Source organism: Strix uralensis, chromosome 9, assembly GCF_047716275.1.
Source record: "Strix uralensis isolate ZFMK-TIS-50842 chromosome 9, bStrUra1, whole genome shotgun sequence".
NCBI lineage: Eukaryota > Metazoa > Chordata > Aves > Strigiformes > Strigidae > Strix > Strix uralensis.
Window position 1 is genome coordinate 24557583 of NC_133980.1, and position 17018 is coordinate 24574600.

The window sequence follows — 17018 nt, forward strand, 5'->3', positions numbered from 1 at the left end:
GCTCTTCTAAATACCAGACTTGTCGTCATTTGCAATTTATGTTAGATTTGGATCTATGCAGCCAAAAAGAGAAAAAAAAAGGAGGGTTAACTAGCCTATTTTAAGCTCTGTCATAATTCCTGTAAAACTCTGTTTAGATTATAAATGAATCACATGTTGGATCTAGCTAAAACTGTTAGCATAATGTTTGAAATTTCACGCCCTGTGCAACATTATTGCCTGTAAGTAATTGAGGGCTCTGAAAGACCCTGGGGAGCCTGTTTGATGTTTTGTCTTCTTGCAGAAGCACTGCAGAGGGGAAGGTGGTCTGGGGGACCCCCAGGTGAACAGCAGGCAGACTGTGCTTGCTCCCCTGCAGCAAGGTATCATCCATCTATTACACGGCCCAAGCTAAGGAGGGTGGCTGGTCCGGTCACCCCAACAGGGCAGGTGGGGAGAAATAACGTTGGGAGAAATAACAAACGAGACAGCCTAGGGAAAAAGGCAGAAGCTATTCAAATCCCAACTAAACACATACTAAGGCAACAAATTGCTGTGGCAGACAACCCCTTGGATCCAAGGGCCAGAGGTAGGACTGTTACAAACTAAGAGTGGAGATGGAGAGAGGTTTGCTATGGCTCTCCCAAACCAACCCTGCTGGCTTTTCCTCTGTAAGCAGTCTCCTTCCCTAACAGTGAAAATTAATGCTTAACAAGACACAGCTGGTCATGGGCTTCAGCACATCCTTGTTCTACTGCTCCAGAGCAGTAGTGTAAGGACCTGAATTTTTTTACCAAGACAGGGCAAGAGCCATGGGCTTACTGAAACAAGAAAGTGAGCAGCTCCCTCCCAGCTCTGCCTGTGCTGGTGCAAGGCTGGTACAAGTTCCCAGTGTCACGGAGCAATGACATTTACACTGGTTTCACCAAGGCAAGGACAGGCCAATGACTTCACAGGATTTATTCAAAACAGACGAAAAAGCTTTCTTTACAGACATCATGAAACACATCAGTACAGAAGAGGACAGGGAAGGTGTTCTCACTGATGTACAGAGATTGCAGAGCTACTATGTCCACCATGGTGCCACAGGAAAGTCTCCTCAAGCAGAAAAAAGGTGCCCTCCTCAATTCTGACTGTGTTTCATCATGAGAAGCAGAGCACACTCTTCCTCCCCACCGCTCATGAAGCATGGAAGTGATGCATCTGCTCCCCACCTATTCAGAAAAAGCACACAGCAGCAGAGAGATCACCTCTTGCAGAGAACTGGAACTCATCTAGCAGCAGCTACGTGCTATTTCTGTTACCAGAGATGGGCCAGCAAGTAATTTGCCAACAACTGCAAAGGTAGACCAGCACAGAGCTAGAAAGAGGTACCGACTTCCAGTGATTTCTCCCATTTTTGCCTTGAAGCATCTTCCCCAAAATGTTTCTTGAATAAGGCTTCTTCTGTACCAAGCACAGAACTGTACTGGAGAAGTAAATGTTCACTAAAATTTATATTAAGCGATTAAAAAAAAGTAAAAAGATTAAAAAGTCTTGCAAGAACCACTGGCTTATGATTTGCTTCCCTCTTCCTTTAACAAAAACACCACCTGAATGGTTTCAGAAGTCTTACAGTTTGAAAGAAAGTTGCCATGGTTATTTTACAAACTGTTTAGAATATCAAATATTTTGGATTAAGAGTTTAGCTTATCAGTACACAGCTTTGACAGCGTTTCCATAAATCAGCCCTGCTTGAAAGAGCTCCTAGGACTATGAGAACAAGTTTTACATTATTTTCCTTGTTTCTCAATGGACCAGGTTTTTGGCTGTCATAAACCCTTTGAAGCAAACCAAACTACATTCAGCATTTGATCCTGACTTGTGCAATCTCTGCTTAGAAAGCATCTCTTGCGCCCCCCATTCACCACCATTGGTTGAGATGAAGACAGAGATATCCACCTGCTGCATGAGTCTGGCTCCACTAGGAGTAAATTTATTGCAGTGGCTCATGCAGGTACCGCATGGATGTACTGCAATGTATTAACACCACCTTACAGCTGGGAGAAGTTAGGCAACAAAGTCCTAAGAGCACATGTTGCAACATGGAAGAGCGGTCAAAACCCACCAGTGCTTAGACCTAACAAATCTGACAACCCTGATTTAAAAAGTGCTTTGACAGTCAAGAAAAATTCCTAAACACGCTAAAAACCAATCCACTAGCAATGCACATTCCGGAAGCCGGGCAAAGTAACTTTCCCGTGAGTATAGATGTCCTCATCTGTGCCCTGGTTTATATGCTTCACCAAGTTTTTCTCAAACAGGAGGGGGTGGTAAGCTCCCATGGTACAGGCACGGTCGTGAAACTTCTGGTAATAGTGGCAAATGTCCGTCTGCCGTTTGGAAGGGAGAAATTCGTACACGTCCACTTCATCACAGAGCGTCATCATGATCACGATGCCTAGGGAGGGAAAGAAAGCAGATATCCTGTGTCAAACCAGAGAACTAATTAAACGTTCCAGCAAGACAGGCGGTCAGCAAGGAGCATCCAGCTCCAAGGGGAAGGGTTTCCTTTTAGAATATTCAGATGAGAGGGGGAAAAAACAAGTCTGGCCAGGCATGGCTGTTTCCTGAAGCCCTCTCTTGCAAAGCGTATGATCAGCTTTACAGCAGACTGTTTACAGCGACAGCCACGCCAAAAGGCCAATTTTTAAGAGTGCTACTGTTCTCCGCGACCTTTGTGGAAACTTGGGTGTCTGCCAACCACGCACTACAATTAGCTGATCCAAACAGCCCATCTCAAACCTGCTTGGGTAAGCTGTGATGAGACCTTCACCTTTTCCCCACCTGCCTCTTGTGAAAACAAAGGATATGAAAGGGATGGTGTTTGGAGGTGGCCCACCGAGACAGAGCAGCCTCTGGTCTGGGGGCTCCCCAGCCGCCCCGCAGCAGGGTAGTGCTGCCCTCCTGTGTCCTCTGACAGGCATATGAATCACTTCAGGACATTCACGCCAGTGCTGGGCACAGACCTGCCAACTTTCTGGCCAGATCAGAACTAAGCCATAGTTATTGGCTACTTTTCTTCCAAGCACAAGAAATAGCAAGAATATACTAGGGAAATGGAACTAATGTATAATATCACAGAAAATTCATGCAGTATCTGAGACATCAGGGGCCATGAATGATCAGAGGAACACAGTTTACAAGACATTAGAAGAACCCATCCATGAAACTACTTGTTTAACTAAGGTGCATTTTAAACACATTTTCATCCACCTTTTCAAATGACAATTTTCCTTCAGGCTTACGCCTTCCAGGAAACCCAGAGCTGCAAGCTGGAACTCATTTGTGCCCCCAAGTCTGGCGAGGTGACTTGTTTTACAAAGCAGGTAACTTGGCCCAAAGCTAAGCCACAGAGGAATTTGCTGTCTGATGTGGGCCAGTGCCTACCCTCAAGCCCCTAACTCCAGTTAACAACAATTTTGCTGCTGAAGTCATTGACTATGCTGTTACACTGTTGTTCTGCACATATCCCAGCGATGATGTAATAGGTGCTGGGCAAGAGCAAGGCTGTGGAAGAAAACTAGACATTTGACGGGCAAAAATCAGAAGTAACTCTTTTTACACAGAGGTAGAAGGGTGTCTGTGCCCCAGCAGCAATGGGAGCAGACACGGGAGCAGAGGAGCGGCTGAAGCACAGCAGTTGGACATCCACTTGGCAAACAAGACCATACGTCTACGCTGTGATTTCAAATACATGTGAACTTCCTGAGAAGTTCACTCCTTTTCATTCTGCTGGTCATGAGATCTGCTCTCCAATAAGAAGGAAAACTTTTGCAACAGCAGAATGTAAAATGAGCCCCTTCGCCAAGAGGCTGGATTTAGCACGCTGACAAAACAAGACGTTAGCATGCTGAATAAGGGGGAATATCACTGAACTTAGTGAACTAAGTCTTTAGCTATATATATTTTTCCATATATACATATATATGTGTACATTTCCATATTTATATATGGAAAGCATAAACAGGCAAGCACTTAGATTTCATCTGCAGTAATGAGATTTATTTCCCTGACAAGATCTGAGCCCACAGGAGCCATATCCCTCCTCTTGCACCCTGTGGGAACTGCTCTGGTGCTAGAAGCTAGAAATGCTAGAGAGCATCTTGATGTTGCAATCTGCTCTCCTGTTTCCACATGAAACCAGGCCATGTTTGTAACTACTGTTTCAGAGGGGTGCTGCAAACTGCTTACTCTAACACAACTAAGTTGCTACTTTAAAGACAGGAAGCTTAAATTTCAGCATAAGACAAACAATGAAAAGCAACTCTGGTAAGCGCCATAAATCTGTAGCTGTCTTTGAAAAATGGCATCCTTGAGAGTTCCTGACTGCAAAATGAATGAGAAGTTTAAAGGACAGTTATCTTACCAAGCATTCCTGACGATGGTGGATTAGGCTGAATATGCTCCAAGGAATTCTCCTGCAGAATATCCCAGAGTTGCCACTGCATTTTTGGATTCAGGATATAGAAGGGTTGCTCTGGGTGTATACTACGATATGACTTATAGCTTTCAAAAAAGTTGTAGTCTGGTTTTCTGTACCACTGCAAAACAGAAACAACAAGTCAGACTCTCTTTATTTCTAGTCCACTCTTTCCTGTAACCATAGGAAATGAGGATGAGTGAACCTGCTGCTGCCAGGGGGAAAAGGTCCTGCTATACCTACACACGCTCACTCACTGTCCCCCACCACCTCATCTGCCCAAGTCACTGTGGTGACTTGACTCAGTGAACAGAGCAGGGAAAACCCAAATCTCAGTGAAGGACCATTAAATGAGTTCAGCATCTTGTATAATTTCATTCTGCACCTCCCAATAGTAGATGATGTTGAGAACTCTGCCTTAAATGTTACAGGCCCCTACTCTTCTCCAAACTGGAGTACAAAGCACCCTATTCTGCAGGCAAGTATCTCCTAAACCTCCTAAACCAGGCTGAGCTGATTTGCATCCTAAAACTTCTCTTTTCAGTAAAAATACTTAGGAAGGGTTTATGTTTTCTTAAAGTCATTTTGAGATTTTTTTCCTATGCTAAAAATATCCCATCCTGGTTTTACTGACACTTAAACATGCTGTACATACACCCTCATGTCTCCTGGAGGTGTGGGACTAGACACAAGAATAAACATCAGTGAGAAAATAGGAAATGCAGTCCAGAGAAAGGAATGCAAAGACCTCTCAGTTACAGACAGATCTTAAAATAACAGTAAGGAATGGACTATTCACTCCTACCTGCTTTCACTGTGAGCCTCCAAAGCTCATCACTTATCAAATAACGCCCCTTTGTACTCAAATGAAAAGCAAATGCTAGAGGGATTGCAACACCCACAAGTTAAAGTCTAGCTGACAGAGAGGAGACATTTGCTAAGATCTTCAGAGGGTTTCCCAATCTGTTCATAATGCATCAAGTATATCTCATGTCTGACATGAAATATCCAAGCATCAATCCTCAGCAAATCTTAGAGCAACTGTCAGGTAGAGATTATCCTCTGATGAGATGACAACTGCTGCAGCCAGTGGTGATTTCTTCCCTGCAGCATCAGCCCATGGGAAAGTAAAAGTGGTGACCTGTTACACTTGGCCTGAGGCCCTTCACAGGGATCAGGAACAGGCAAGTGTTTCCCTAGGAGCACCCATGCATGGGATACTCTCTGCAGTACATACGGATATATCCACGATAACAAAGAGGTAAAGAAGAATGGCCTTAAAATGAGTGATTGTCCACATTAGGAGGAAGTGGGTTAACAGATGCACTTCGAAGCATGTGAATCTGATTTTATTTACAGAAAACTCAGCCTTACCTCATGAATTTCTGCATGATACGGTGCTGGATCCCAGACAATTAAGGTTCCAGTGTTATATAGTGCTTCCCTCAGGAACTGCTGCTCCTCAACAGTTACAAGCTTGAATAACAACAAATACAATAATATACAGTATACTGTCAGAATTAGCAGGCAGCCAAGCAGTAAAGCATACCTGAATACAGCCACAGCCACCCCACTGCATGCGGGCAAGGACACAGCTCCAGAGATGCCCCTCCAATGCCCACTCCAGTCCTATCTAGCAGCATAGGATTTAGTGGAGAGCCATAAGAAAAACTGCCATTACGCTTTATAAGGTTTTCTCTATCCATCTTCAATAATAATGTAAGGCCGGGACTCACAGAGTGAGCCAGCCTCCGTGATGGATACCATCACTACAGCTACCAGAAGCAGGCGGGAACATCAGTTTCTCCCACCAGTTGCCAGGACAGGAAGAGCCTAACGCAAACACACTGTTGGCTTTATCAAGAACCTTCATTTGAAACAAAAAAAGTCTGCATGTGAGTTGTTTCTCCCAAGCAGCATGAACTCAGGCAGCCAGGGCTCAGTGTTGGGCCAACTTGCTGTGAGACCACTGGTGCAAGAGACAAGAGGCCATGGCACCCCCAGCTGACCCTGCCTTGCACTGAGCCCCACCTCACCTGGCTGGGTCAGGGTGGTACAACTCGGGCAAGGGAGGTTGGAATCTCCCGAGAGCAGCAGTGAGAAGGAAAGCACCACAACAGCAAAACGCACAGGCTAGAGACAGTAGCGGCAGAGAGAGACTGCTCCACCAGACACTCTCCCAAAAGAACAGAATCAGGTGGTTCAAACAGAGAAGTTGCCCTCCACCGTCTGGACGCAACCACCACAGATCATGACACCCGAGGGTAACCCAGGTCTGCGGCAAAAAGCAAACAGTCAGAATCAAACAAGACAGACTGATCTCCTGTCCTCCCCACTCAAAGGCATAACCCATACAGGCACAGCTTGTAAACATCTGCTGAAGAAAAGCATCATCATAAAAATCAGCTCCCAATTGTCCTGATTTTCTCCACAGATCTAATTAAGAGCTAGCCAATTTATCCTTGAGTATCACAGTTGCCCCCAGCAGCAGGCTGCCTTCCTGGCTGTCCCCATAACCAGACACAAGGACGCTCTGGCCAGCTCAGATGCAAATTATTCCAAAAGTAAAAAGAGTTTCCTTGCATCTGTTCTTAACTTTGCAGGATTAGGCTTTGGCCTTGACCATGCGTACTGCCTGGTTTCATTTCCTTACAGTAGCTAAAGTATCTAGGCCACTGGTTAGCTGGAACATACAACACTGCAGGTGTGAACTTCTGCCTCCCGTCTGCGGACACCAGAGGCAGAGGCAAGGAGAGGGCACAGCAGCTGGCACCAGCCATCCCCTTAGCCACGTACGAGTGGGATGGAGCACTGCAACAGGGCAGGAACAGGACAAGGAACACAGGCGCTTTATCTTCATTTCAGGAACTTTTCTGATGTGAGACATGCGGAAGGAGGACTCGAGAGAAACAGCATCAGAGAAAGCAAAGGTCAGCCAAGCAAAGCCATGCGAGTCGGCAGAGGCACACAAACCCCTAGAGAGCTGGGACAGGCGCAGAAGTAAAGGGGTAAGAAACCAGGTGGGGAGCACCTCCACAGCCCCAAGGTGCCGTTTCCTTCCCCACACCACAGAGCTGACTCTTGGCACTACTAGTTATCTGTTGGTCACTTGACCTTTTGCTGGAGGAATCTGGCTCCCCTTATATCTTTAGTGCTTATTACTTTTGCTTAATAGCAACTGATTCTTTCTAAGTAGCTAAATTAATTTAGATTGCTAAATGACTTATTTGTCTTGCCCAGCTTTTTGATCCTAATTAGTTAACTGATCTATTGATTTTCTAATTAATTTATTCTTTAGCCAATTTACTGTTTAGCAAGTATCTTGCTAATACAGCCCCTAATCTCCTGATAACGTTTACTGACTGTATCAAAACAAGTTCCTTCTCTCCAGCTACCACAGTCAATGCCCTGTAATCTAAACATGCTTCCCTTTCCCATCACACTCTTACTGCATTCCACCGATCACCATCTCCTTTCTCTTCCTCCCTGCAGACTCCTTAGTGCCAATAACAGCAAATGCAGCCAAAGCAGAGAGTGCTTTCCGTGACAGTGAGCAGCCAGCCAAGGAGAACTGCAAACAAGGGCTGGGAGGAACAATGTACTCTGGTCCTTGGTCAGCTCTGCATAAAGGAATTGTGTCCTACAGAGTGACACTAGCACTCCCCCTGCACACTCTTCAGCCCTTATTGTCACAAGATGTGACTGCTTTCCCAGAGCAAATTGATGCCTCACGTACAACTACAAGAAAATATGCCATTAAAGAAAGCAGTACTGATGAACCAGTGAAGGTCTAAGAAAATAAGCAAGGCAATGTTAAAGAATTTCTTTATTTAGAACAACTACCAAGCTTGTGGACCTACAAGTCTATCCTCAGATCTGAGGATCCCAAAGTTTCCTCCTCCCACCAGTATCAGTCTATTAATCTCTCCCTATGCACAAAGGTGTACAAGATACCCCACTCTACTGTTAAAAGCATCTGCCCCCAGATATGTGCTAGAGACCGGTCAGCAAATTGCAGAAAAATATCTTAAAATAATTATTAAGAAACTTAGGGCCACTGGCCACATATGCCAAAGGGATACTACTCAATACAGACTAGTTTTGACAGATTGGATTCAGGAGATCCCATTTCCTTCATTTTGGGAATGGACAGAAGATTGATCAATAGTAAGAGCCAAAATTAGAGCATCCAAGCCACAGTTCTACCCCTGTTCCCAGTGACCACTTATAAGAAAAGCCAAACCCAGAACAAGAACAAATTACAGCTTGTCCAACCAGTACCTGATGCCTACAAGAGCTCTCTGCAAGGCAAGGTGCAGCTCCAGCAGCAAGCTGAGAACAGAATGCGATCAGGCAACCCCACGAACAAGAAGGTTAAAATGATGTCGCCATGACTAGAACAGCACTGAAACATTAAAAGTTCAAATAAAAACACAGAGGAAAACCAGGCTCCAAATCCAGTGATCCCTGAAGATAACAGAGCTGTTCAGCTTAGAAACCTCAGAAGAGAGACTCCTGCACTATTCACATGGAGAACATCTTTTGTCCTGTTCAGCAGCTAGATCAATGCTGCATTTTGAGTTAATTTTAGCCTAAAACCTGCAACAATTTTGCTTCCCTGTAATCGAAGTTTTCTAAGCTGGTGTCTCCATTCAGAGGTGATGGTGGCAGATGAAAAACATCACCCATGGCTGCAGGCTGATCTGCATGGAGAACAGAAGCACTACAATGACATGGCTATAGCTACACTTGGTCAAAAATTAGAGCATCCACATGGAAAGCTATTACTGCTCTATTAACAGCCGTCCAATCCCCCCTCTGCAGATAACCCTGGTATCACACAGGTCACATACGTTTTTGCTGGTAAATGACTTCGTATCACAGTAAATTTGGCAATAAGCACATCCTCCAGAGAAAGTTTTCTGAAGTGATAACACCTATCTGACATCATAAAAATATGCACAGAAGGGAAAGATAAAAAAATGGAGAGGTCAAACAAGGGCAGAGGAAGAAGGATGTCAGCAGCCAGATATGTCTGCTAAAACCAGACTGGTTCAGAAAGGACTAACTGTCCCACATCTGACTGGTGGTTTAATTCTGGCGAATTGAGATGCAGCAAGCAGCAGAACAGAGCACAGTAGAAAGGGGAGAAGGCGAGACCCGAGAGCAGAGAGACGTAGCAACAGCATTCACACAAGAAGAACATAGTTCAGAAGACACACAAAATGAACTAGGGAAACTGGTTACGCTAGCGCCACATCTTGCCTTTGAAGAGAATGGCCAAGCTCCTGCTGCTGCTTTGAGAAACTTCAAACCTTGTGACACAGCAGCACCCTGGACCCATCCCACAGGAGCAGATGAGAAAACTTCCAGGCCTATAAATACTAGCTTTGGGGTGAGGAAAGGAAACTGCCTTTTCAGCTCTGGAGCACAAAAGCTACACTTCAGTCCCCCGTCTCTCTCCCATTTTACCCCCTCAGTCTTTGTGTGCCTGCAGCCACCTCCCCTTCTTCCTGGGTGAGGAGGTGTTTGTACTTCGTCCTGCAACGCCGCACCATCTCTTTCATCCAACAGCTCTTGGCCTATTTGGTATTTTACTGTCCCCCTCCATTATCGCACCAGCACGTGCCACGCCTATTTCCTCTTCTCTCTGCATGTCTACACTTGAAAACTTCTCCCCCCAAAATGGACAAACATGAAGGGTAACAGCTATATGGAAGCAGCATGCAAACACTCTCCAAGATGTACGCAGAGCAGTGACAGTCTCTGATGTAGCCTCACTGCTCCTGAATGGGTGGCTTACTAACCCTGCTAACATATTGCTTGACATGGTTCCTAACCACTGAGGGTCTGCTTCAAAGTTGACTGAAGTCCAAAGAAAATTAGTAGAGAGACAGCCTCATACCCAGAAGCAGCTCTCAGAGTCAAGGAGAATTTAACTTGTTAAGCGATGCCTTGTGTTAATAGGTACTTTCTGCTGTGCTCTGCAATAGGTCCTGGGCCCTCTGACTCACCCACCTGAGTCCCTACCCTCTCCTGGCTGCATGCCAGGAGGTGGGTTCTTTGCCAGTTGTCTTTGGTCATTTAACAACCCTGGTTAATGTGTTATCTACAGAGTCTCTGACATCACTGGGCAGAAAAGAAGTATTGTTCTTTTATGAAAAGCCAAACAAACTCCTGTCTTTCTTCATACCCATCTCTGGGGCAGGCAGAACTTGTCTCTTGGCACACCTTGGTTTGCTGAGCAGTGTTAGGTGAGCTGTGGTGTCACTCCTGCCTCACGCTCCCAAAGCACAGCAGCAAGCTCACAGCTGGCCTTCCTGTACTAACAAAGAGGCTTCGAGCCAAGACAAAAATCAAATTAGCTTGTGCCTGCCGTAAATCGCAAGCAGGCTACTGCAGGTTCACTAGCATGTGCTAGTTTAACTGCAGTAACCTCAGATCTACCAACTGTCCCCCATTATGAGGCAAGACATTCCCATCCTATCGCTATCTCCTAGGGACAGGAGAAATTGGATGGAAAGGCCTATTTTTGAAGACCTCCCAGCAGCAGAAGAACCCAGAAGCCCCGTGGATGTTGTTATTTCAGCTTGCCGCCCAGCTCCCAGGCAGCACAGGGGAGGTACATAGCTCTGCCATGCTTGGCCCATTTGGCACACATTTGTCAGACCTACCTGGGAGTTCACAAGACGAATTGTTGTCTTTTGCCCCACATCTTCCTGAAACCCCTTGATAGGAGCCGCATTGAATCGCAAGACAGCATCATGGCTGTCTGAAAGCAAAACAGAGTGAAAACCTGTGAGCTAACAAATAGTTTCTGGGTGCTAGAAGAGACATGTAATGTTACACACCTGCACTTCTAATACAACCTGGCTAGTCCCTGGCTTTCCACATAACAACTGTAAGTACCAAGCCAGAATCTCTGGAAGAAGTTGTTAGTCTAACTTCATGAGGTATACACTTTTAAAAATCCACTTTTTAAAACTACAATATGCTGGCAGGCTGAGAGAGCAACCCTAGCATTTGCTCTGCATGGAGGCCTGCAGCATCTCTCTCCCTCTCCCTCTTTCCAAACACTTTATCAGGAGATAGACCAATATACAATTAATTTACCATGTGGCTGGCTGCAAACTAAGGAACTAGGAAGTAACAGCAAGCCAGCGTCCTCTCTTGCAGCCTGGAGGTTGACCAGCCTGAGAAAAATGTATAATAACCACAGTGGAAAGCGAAGCTGACTTCAGCCTGCCAGCACACCTCCCACGTTACAGAAATAAAACCACTGCTGTGCATTTAACAGGCACAGCTTGTTACATGCCTTGGGATTCATTGCATTTTCCTCTGCTGGCATCATCTCTTAAGATAGGACAGCATTCCTCCAGCACCCTACTCTGTCTGGGCACAGCTGGCTATGCTGCCGTAATGCCACGGAGCAGAGTTGCTGCTGCTGCACAGAGGGTGTTCGTGCCCATCAACCCGGCACCCCGGCTTCGCCATACCTACTGGCTAGATTTGGATAGGAAACCTTTCATGTGATCAGAGGCGTTGAGTTAGAGGAGCAGGACCAACTTCCCTGCCTTCGTGTTGAGGCCACATGACCACAGCCCAGGGCAGCTGCAGCCAGGGTCTGTGGGGAACTGCGGAATCCCCAGCCAGGGCAGAAGGGCTCGCCTGGTCCAGAACCTGATCTTTTTGGGGTGTTCGCACAAGCAATGTTGGAGGATCAGTAACCACTGGCATTGAAGACTAGTTTCTCAGCAACTTTATTCTCAAAGACAAGTGGACCTTGCTTAGAGCCCTTCCAAAGAAACACACAAAACCCAGAAAGGTGATGTTTCTGAAAAAAACGTGTCCATGCTGAGAAGCAGCTCTGTAGTTGCCGCTACAGACCCTTAACTCCATACCCTACCTTGCATCAATGGAGTAGAGAGTTATAATTTCCCCATGTAACTTCAGCCAGACACCAAGTGTTATTATGCCCTAAATTTGCATTTTAAAAGGGTGTTTAATGACTGTACAGGCAGAGTAGCTGGTTCTTTGAAGCACTTTGTCTCCAGGTGGTTGTGATGCACTCGGTATCAGATTTTCCACTGGCAATTCATAACCTCCAATAACACCAAGAGCCCAGTAAGATAAGAGCTGCTTGTTTACAAACTTCTCCCTGTTCTGCTCCGCCAGCCTCCCTTACACTGACTAATTGCTCATTTGATATCTTAATGTGATTACACAGAACAAATATTTACTTCATTTTAAGCCTGTCAGATTTAGTACCTTTTTGGCACCTTCCTCCAACAAAACCATGACTTTTCCAACATGAAAATACATGAGGTCAAAACTGGGAAAAAAAATGTACATAAATACACTGAATATTCCCGAATCCTTTAATATTCACCCTGTCCATCTGAAGGCTACAAGTGCCCAAAACTCTGCAGAATCACTAGCAGAGATGACTGCGTGAACAGAAAGGTTGAAGTCTGCAACCCAGGTGTGGGAACGCAAGCCAGGGACACCAGCAGGGGTTAATGGCATTTGCCTCGGGCACATTGCACAGTGGCCTTTCCAGCATCCATCCCTTGTGATCTGGAACAAACTGGTGCTTCAGTTATGGGGACAGGCTCAGAGACTGGCTGTAGGAACAATGAAATGGCTTTTCACGGCTGATGCCCTTCAGCTGTGCCGCAGTCAGAGCACAGTCCATTGCACTTCTTGGCTGCTCCGATACTGAATCCAGGGCTTGCATGGACTGCATTACAACATTCCATAAACACCACCCTCAGCCCTCGAGAGGGTCTCCTTACAGAAGAGCAAGAAGTTTTATTGGTATGCTGGAGTCTGTGGACACAGGCCTTGGACACAAGCCAGCTGTGTCAGGGGAGGGTGTTCACCAGAAGGTCACTTCTGTGGAAACCTTTAGCTATGAGGGAAACCTACTTCTACTTCAACAGTGACCTAAACAAGCCAAGACAGATACTCAACCCACCTGGCCTCAAACACTCCTAAAAGGCAGAAACAATTACATCAACCAATGCACATCTGTAATGTTTATCAGGAGGCAATGCTATCCTGGTTCATACCGCCACTATCTCTTTAATTGCATCTTTAATACCATTTTAACACACTTCAGACTGTTCAACCTCATTCTAGAGCCTGCCCACCTGCCCTGTGGAGCACAGAGGAGTTTGGGGGAGTACTTCTGAGCAAGTACCAGAACCAAATCCTGACCCTCCCACTAGCATCAGGGACTATGATTCTGGAAACTTTGCCTAAGTCATCCATGAATAATGTATTAAAAGCTATCCATCTACTTCTTTCAGAGGATGGAGGCTACTTGCAGCTTACTGCAGGCCAGAGGGACCTGATCCAACAAACAACTTACAAACACACCAAAGTCTCCAAACAATTTCCACCAGGGAAAAAACTCCTAGGCTTTAAAACTGCTCCTCCAGTGAAGCTGCAGTTTAGCAAAATGTGAATCTTAACTGAGCCTCAAACAACAATTAATGAGGAAATCTGAGGAAACTGCAGGCACAGGAGAATTTTCTGCCAGGCACAAAATCCAGAGCTGAAGGCTGGAGAGCTGGTTTCCCCTGCCTGCTGCTTTCTTAAAGACATAAAATGCTTTGGTATCAAGACATGCTTCTTTATAATCCACAGTACAAGACTAAGGCTTCAGCATTTATTAATTAATGCATCAACCTCAGATAAATATGGTCAGATGAGACTTTGCAAGGCATCACCAAATTTTGTCTAAAGAAGTGATAAAATAAAGCCCTGTAAAGTTTTTCCATGGTCTCTGGGCCACTCAAATTCAGCCACTGCCTTATGGTTCAGAATGAAGCAGTGCCCCTTTTGGAAAGCCATGAGCAAGAATTACAGCATCACTGAGGTTGGAAGGGACCGCTGAAGACTGTCTGTGCCCAGCCCCTCCGCTCAATGCTGGGTCAACTACAGCAGACTGCTCAGGGCTGTCCCTAGCGGGTATTTTCCCTTTTAGCATTTTCTTTTACTTCTCCAAAGAAGTATCTCTGAATGAAAAATTTTCTGACTGCTGACTGTCCAGTTAGTGCACTGGCATTACTCAATCCACGGCAAAACCTCTCAAGAAACAAACACTTGAGGAACCAAGACCTCTCTCTGGTATCTAGTGTTAGTGCTACCCTCTAGTAATACCAACACGATCATGAAAATGGAAAGGACTAGCTGGAATAGAACTACCTGTACATACATCATCCTCTCAGCTCAACCCACCCCTTCCACTCCCTTGGGGCTTGCCTGTTTTGGTCTGCTCAAGGTCTAAGGCTCACAGGCACTGTGATCTGGGGTATCACAAGGCAGCCGACACCGTGCAGTGTGTACACTCAGAGAGGAAGAGAGTATCTGATCATTACTCCCATCTCCTCCTAGGCTGTTCACTAACTTTAGAAGTTGTTTAAGGATAATATTTCAACTTATCTTAAACACCTTTGTGACCAACCAGACACTTATTGATAAGAGCATGACAGTAGGTTGCTTCTATTCAGCGTAAGTTATAAAACAATGTTATTTGACTTTATGCTAATAGAAAGATACAAACCTATCTCTTGTCCCAAATGAGATGATTTCAGAGACCCTGCTGAGGACACGACAGCACAGCGACCCAGGTGGCCCACTGTTTCATTGAGGCTTTTCCCTGGTAGGTATTGCTGCCATTCAGAGGTATCAAAAGGACCATCTGATCCCTGTATCATGGTCACGTTCACCCTGTCCCGTAGCTGGCAGAGCAGCTTCTCTGGACTGAGTTTAGCAGCATTCCTCTTCCCAGTATAAGTCACATTGTACTTGTTCATGGACAGGTAGTTTTTTCTGACCTTCTGCAGCCTGGGTATGAGATTTCTGGATGAACTGTCCTTATCCCATACCTTCACAGAGTCTGTTGCTTTCCTGGACTTTTCAGCTGTTCGAGAGGTGCTGCCTTTTACTTTGTTGTAGTTACCAAGCCACATTTTGGGTATTTGACCCAATTCACCGGCTGCTTCATGGAAAAGGCCCTGTGATTTAAGTGGGTTCCATTTTTCCAAAGTCCTCTGAACCTGGAAATCATTGTTCTCAGTCTTGAAAGGAACGTAGTAGCTTCTTCTTGTCTCTCTCCATAGGCAAACCGTCAGTGCTACCAGTATCACCACAAGAACACACACGAATTTTTTCAACACATTGATGTGAACCATAGTGTATGGTGCATCCAAATGGGACACTGAACACGGGGCAGGAAGTTGGTCCTGGGAGAGAGGAACACATCTCAGTCAGGGCTGCATGCACAGGCATGTGTATATATAAAGTTATAAACATCAGTGTGTGAGCAGTGGGAGGGGAGAGGGAGAACATAGGGGTAATTTTAAAATTTCAGGTTGTTTTAAAGATCTCATTCCAAAGTCCACCACCTCAAACGTCAAAGATTTGAGCTGGCTACTAGCCATTGCATGCTATGTAATGGTGATCTGAGGCCCCTGCCACTCAAACCTTTTTTCTATTCCCTTCCACAACAGACAGCCAAGATTAACACAGCCAGTATCACACCAGCGACAGCTTAAGTCTTCACTTTTCTTTCCTTCACCTCCCATCTCAGCCAGCCAATATTCAAATTCCACCACTAGCATTTCCAGAACTGAGCTTCTACTTGACCATAGACATGAACATTAATGAAGCACATAATGAGGCACAGAACTGTTAAGATAAAAGCTGCAAGTTCATGAACAGTGGGAGTTTCACCAGCCTGGTACTGACACAGTTGGTGACTTCACAGGGAACTCCTGCAAGCCTGCAGTGGGCTGAGTGCACTCCCAATATGAAGCCTCACTAAATGGCTCCTGGGAGCCAATTAATCTACAATAGGGTTTGAGGCATGTTTGGGTTCATAAATGCACTTTGATAAACATTACTCAAGGTATGTTACCCCTAGAGAAAGCAAAGCCAGACCCTGTTGTACAGTACAGCCTGTCCTCCTTTGCACTGCCTCATATTAGCAGACACCTCCAGCTCCCAACATGTTACAGAAGAGAGAAATTCAATAGCAGCAGTGCCCAAAGGGCAGCTCATCCTAGGCAGCACAAGGGGCTGGTGTAGGAGACACACTGAGGCATAAATGCCTCGTGAGCAGCCCATGGGACCACAGAAGACAGGAGGAAGCTGCTCATTTCCCTACATGGCTGCTCTGGGATGCATCCCAGGACATGGGAGCAGTACAGAGACGTGAGGTGTCCCCGTGCTCCTCAGAAGACAAACATCAGATCACTACTCATCTTAGAGAGACCCTAGTGACAATTCCCTCCTTGAGCAACTTGCTGATAGCAAGCTGTGCTAAGCTCTGGTATTGAGAAGCCACTGAGCTACCAACGTACTACCTGCGGATAAAGCAGCAGCTCTCCAACTCAGGTCATTTTTGGCTGTTGGCGGGTTTTCTTCTGAGGATTTAAGCAGGATATCCCAAAACACAACAGTTTTGTGGCGCACTGAAGAGTTCAAGAAACACCTGCAAAAAAGAGGGGAAAAAAAACCTATTATGGAAGAACATTGTGGTTCAGGGGATGAGCAAGTATTTCCTCAG

The 17018-nt window shown here is 45.6% G+C and overlaps 1 protein-coding gene across 7 annotated transcripts in view; it reads right to left on the reverse strand.

The window, feature by feature from the left end:
- Positions 1 to 924: 924 nt before the first annotated feature.
- Positions 925 to 17018, reverse strand: part of ST6GAL1 (ST6 beta-galactoside alpha-2,6-sialyltransferase 1) — a 47204-nt gene continuing 31110 nt past the window's right edge. For all 7 annotated transcript variants that reach the window (XM_074877770.1, XM_074877776.1, XM_074877775.1 and 4 more), the window contains 6 exons: positions 16816 to 16943; positions 15012 to 15693; positions 11116 to 11213; positions 5816 to 5917; positions 4388 to 4562; positions 925 to 2419 (listed from right to left, as the gene is read on the reverse strand). In XM_074877770.1, coding sequence (XP_074733871.1) covers positions 2178 to 2419; positions 4388 to 4562; positions 5816 to 5917; positions 11116 to 11213; positions 15012 to 15642 — 1248 coding nt within the window. In that variant the 5' untranslated portion in view covers positions 15643 to 15693; positions 16816 to 16943 and the 3' untranslated portion in view covers positions 925 to 2177. The remainder of the gene's footprint in view (positions 2420 to 4387; positions 4563 to 5815; positions 5918 to 11115; positions 11214 to 15011; positions 15694 to 16815; positions 16944 to 17018) is intronic.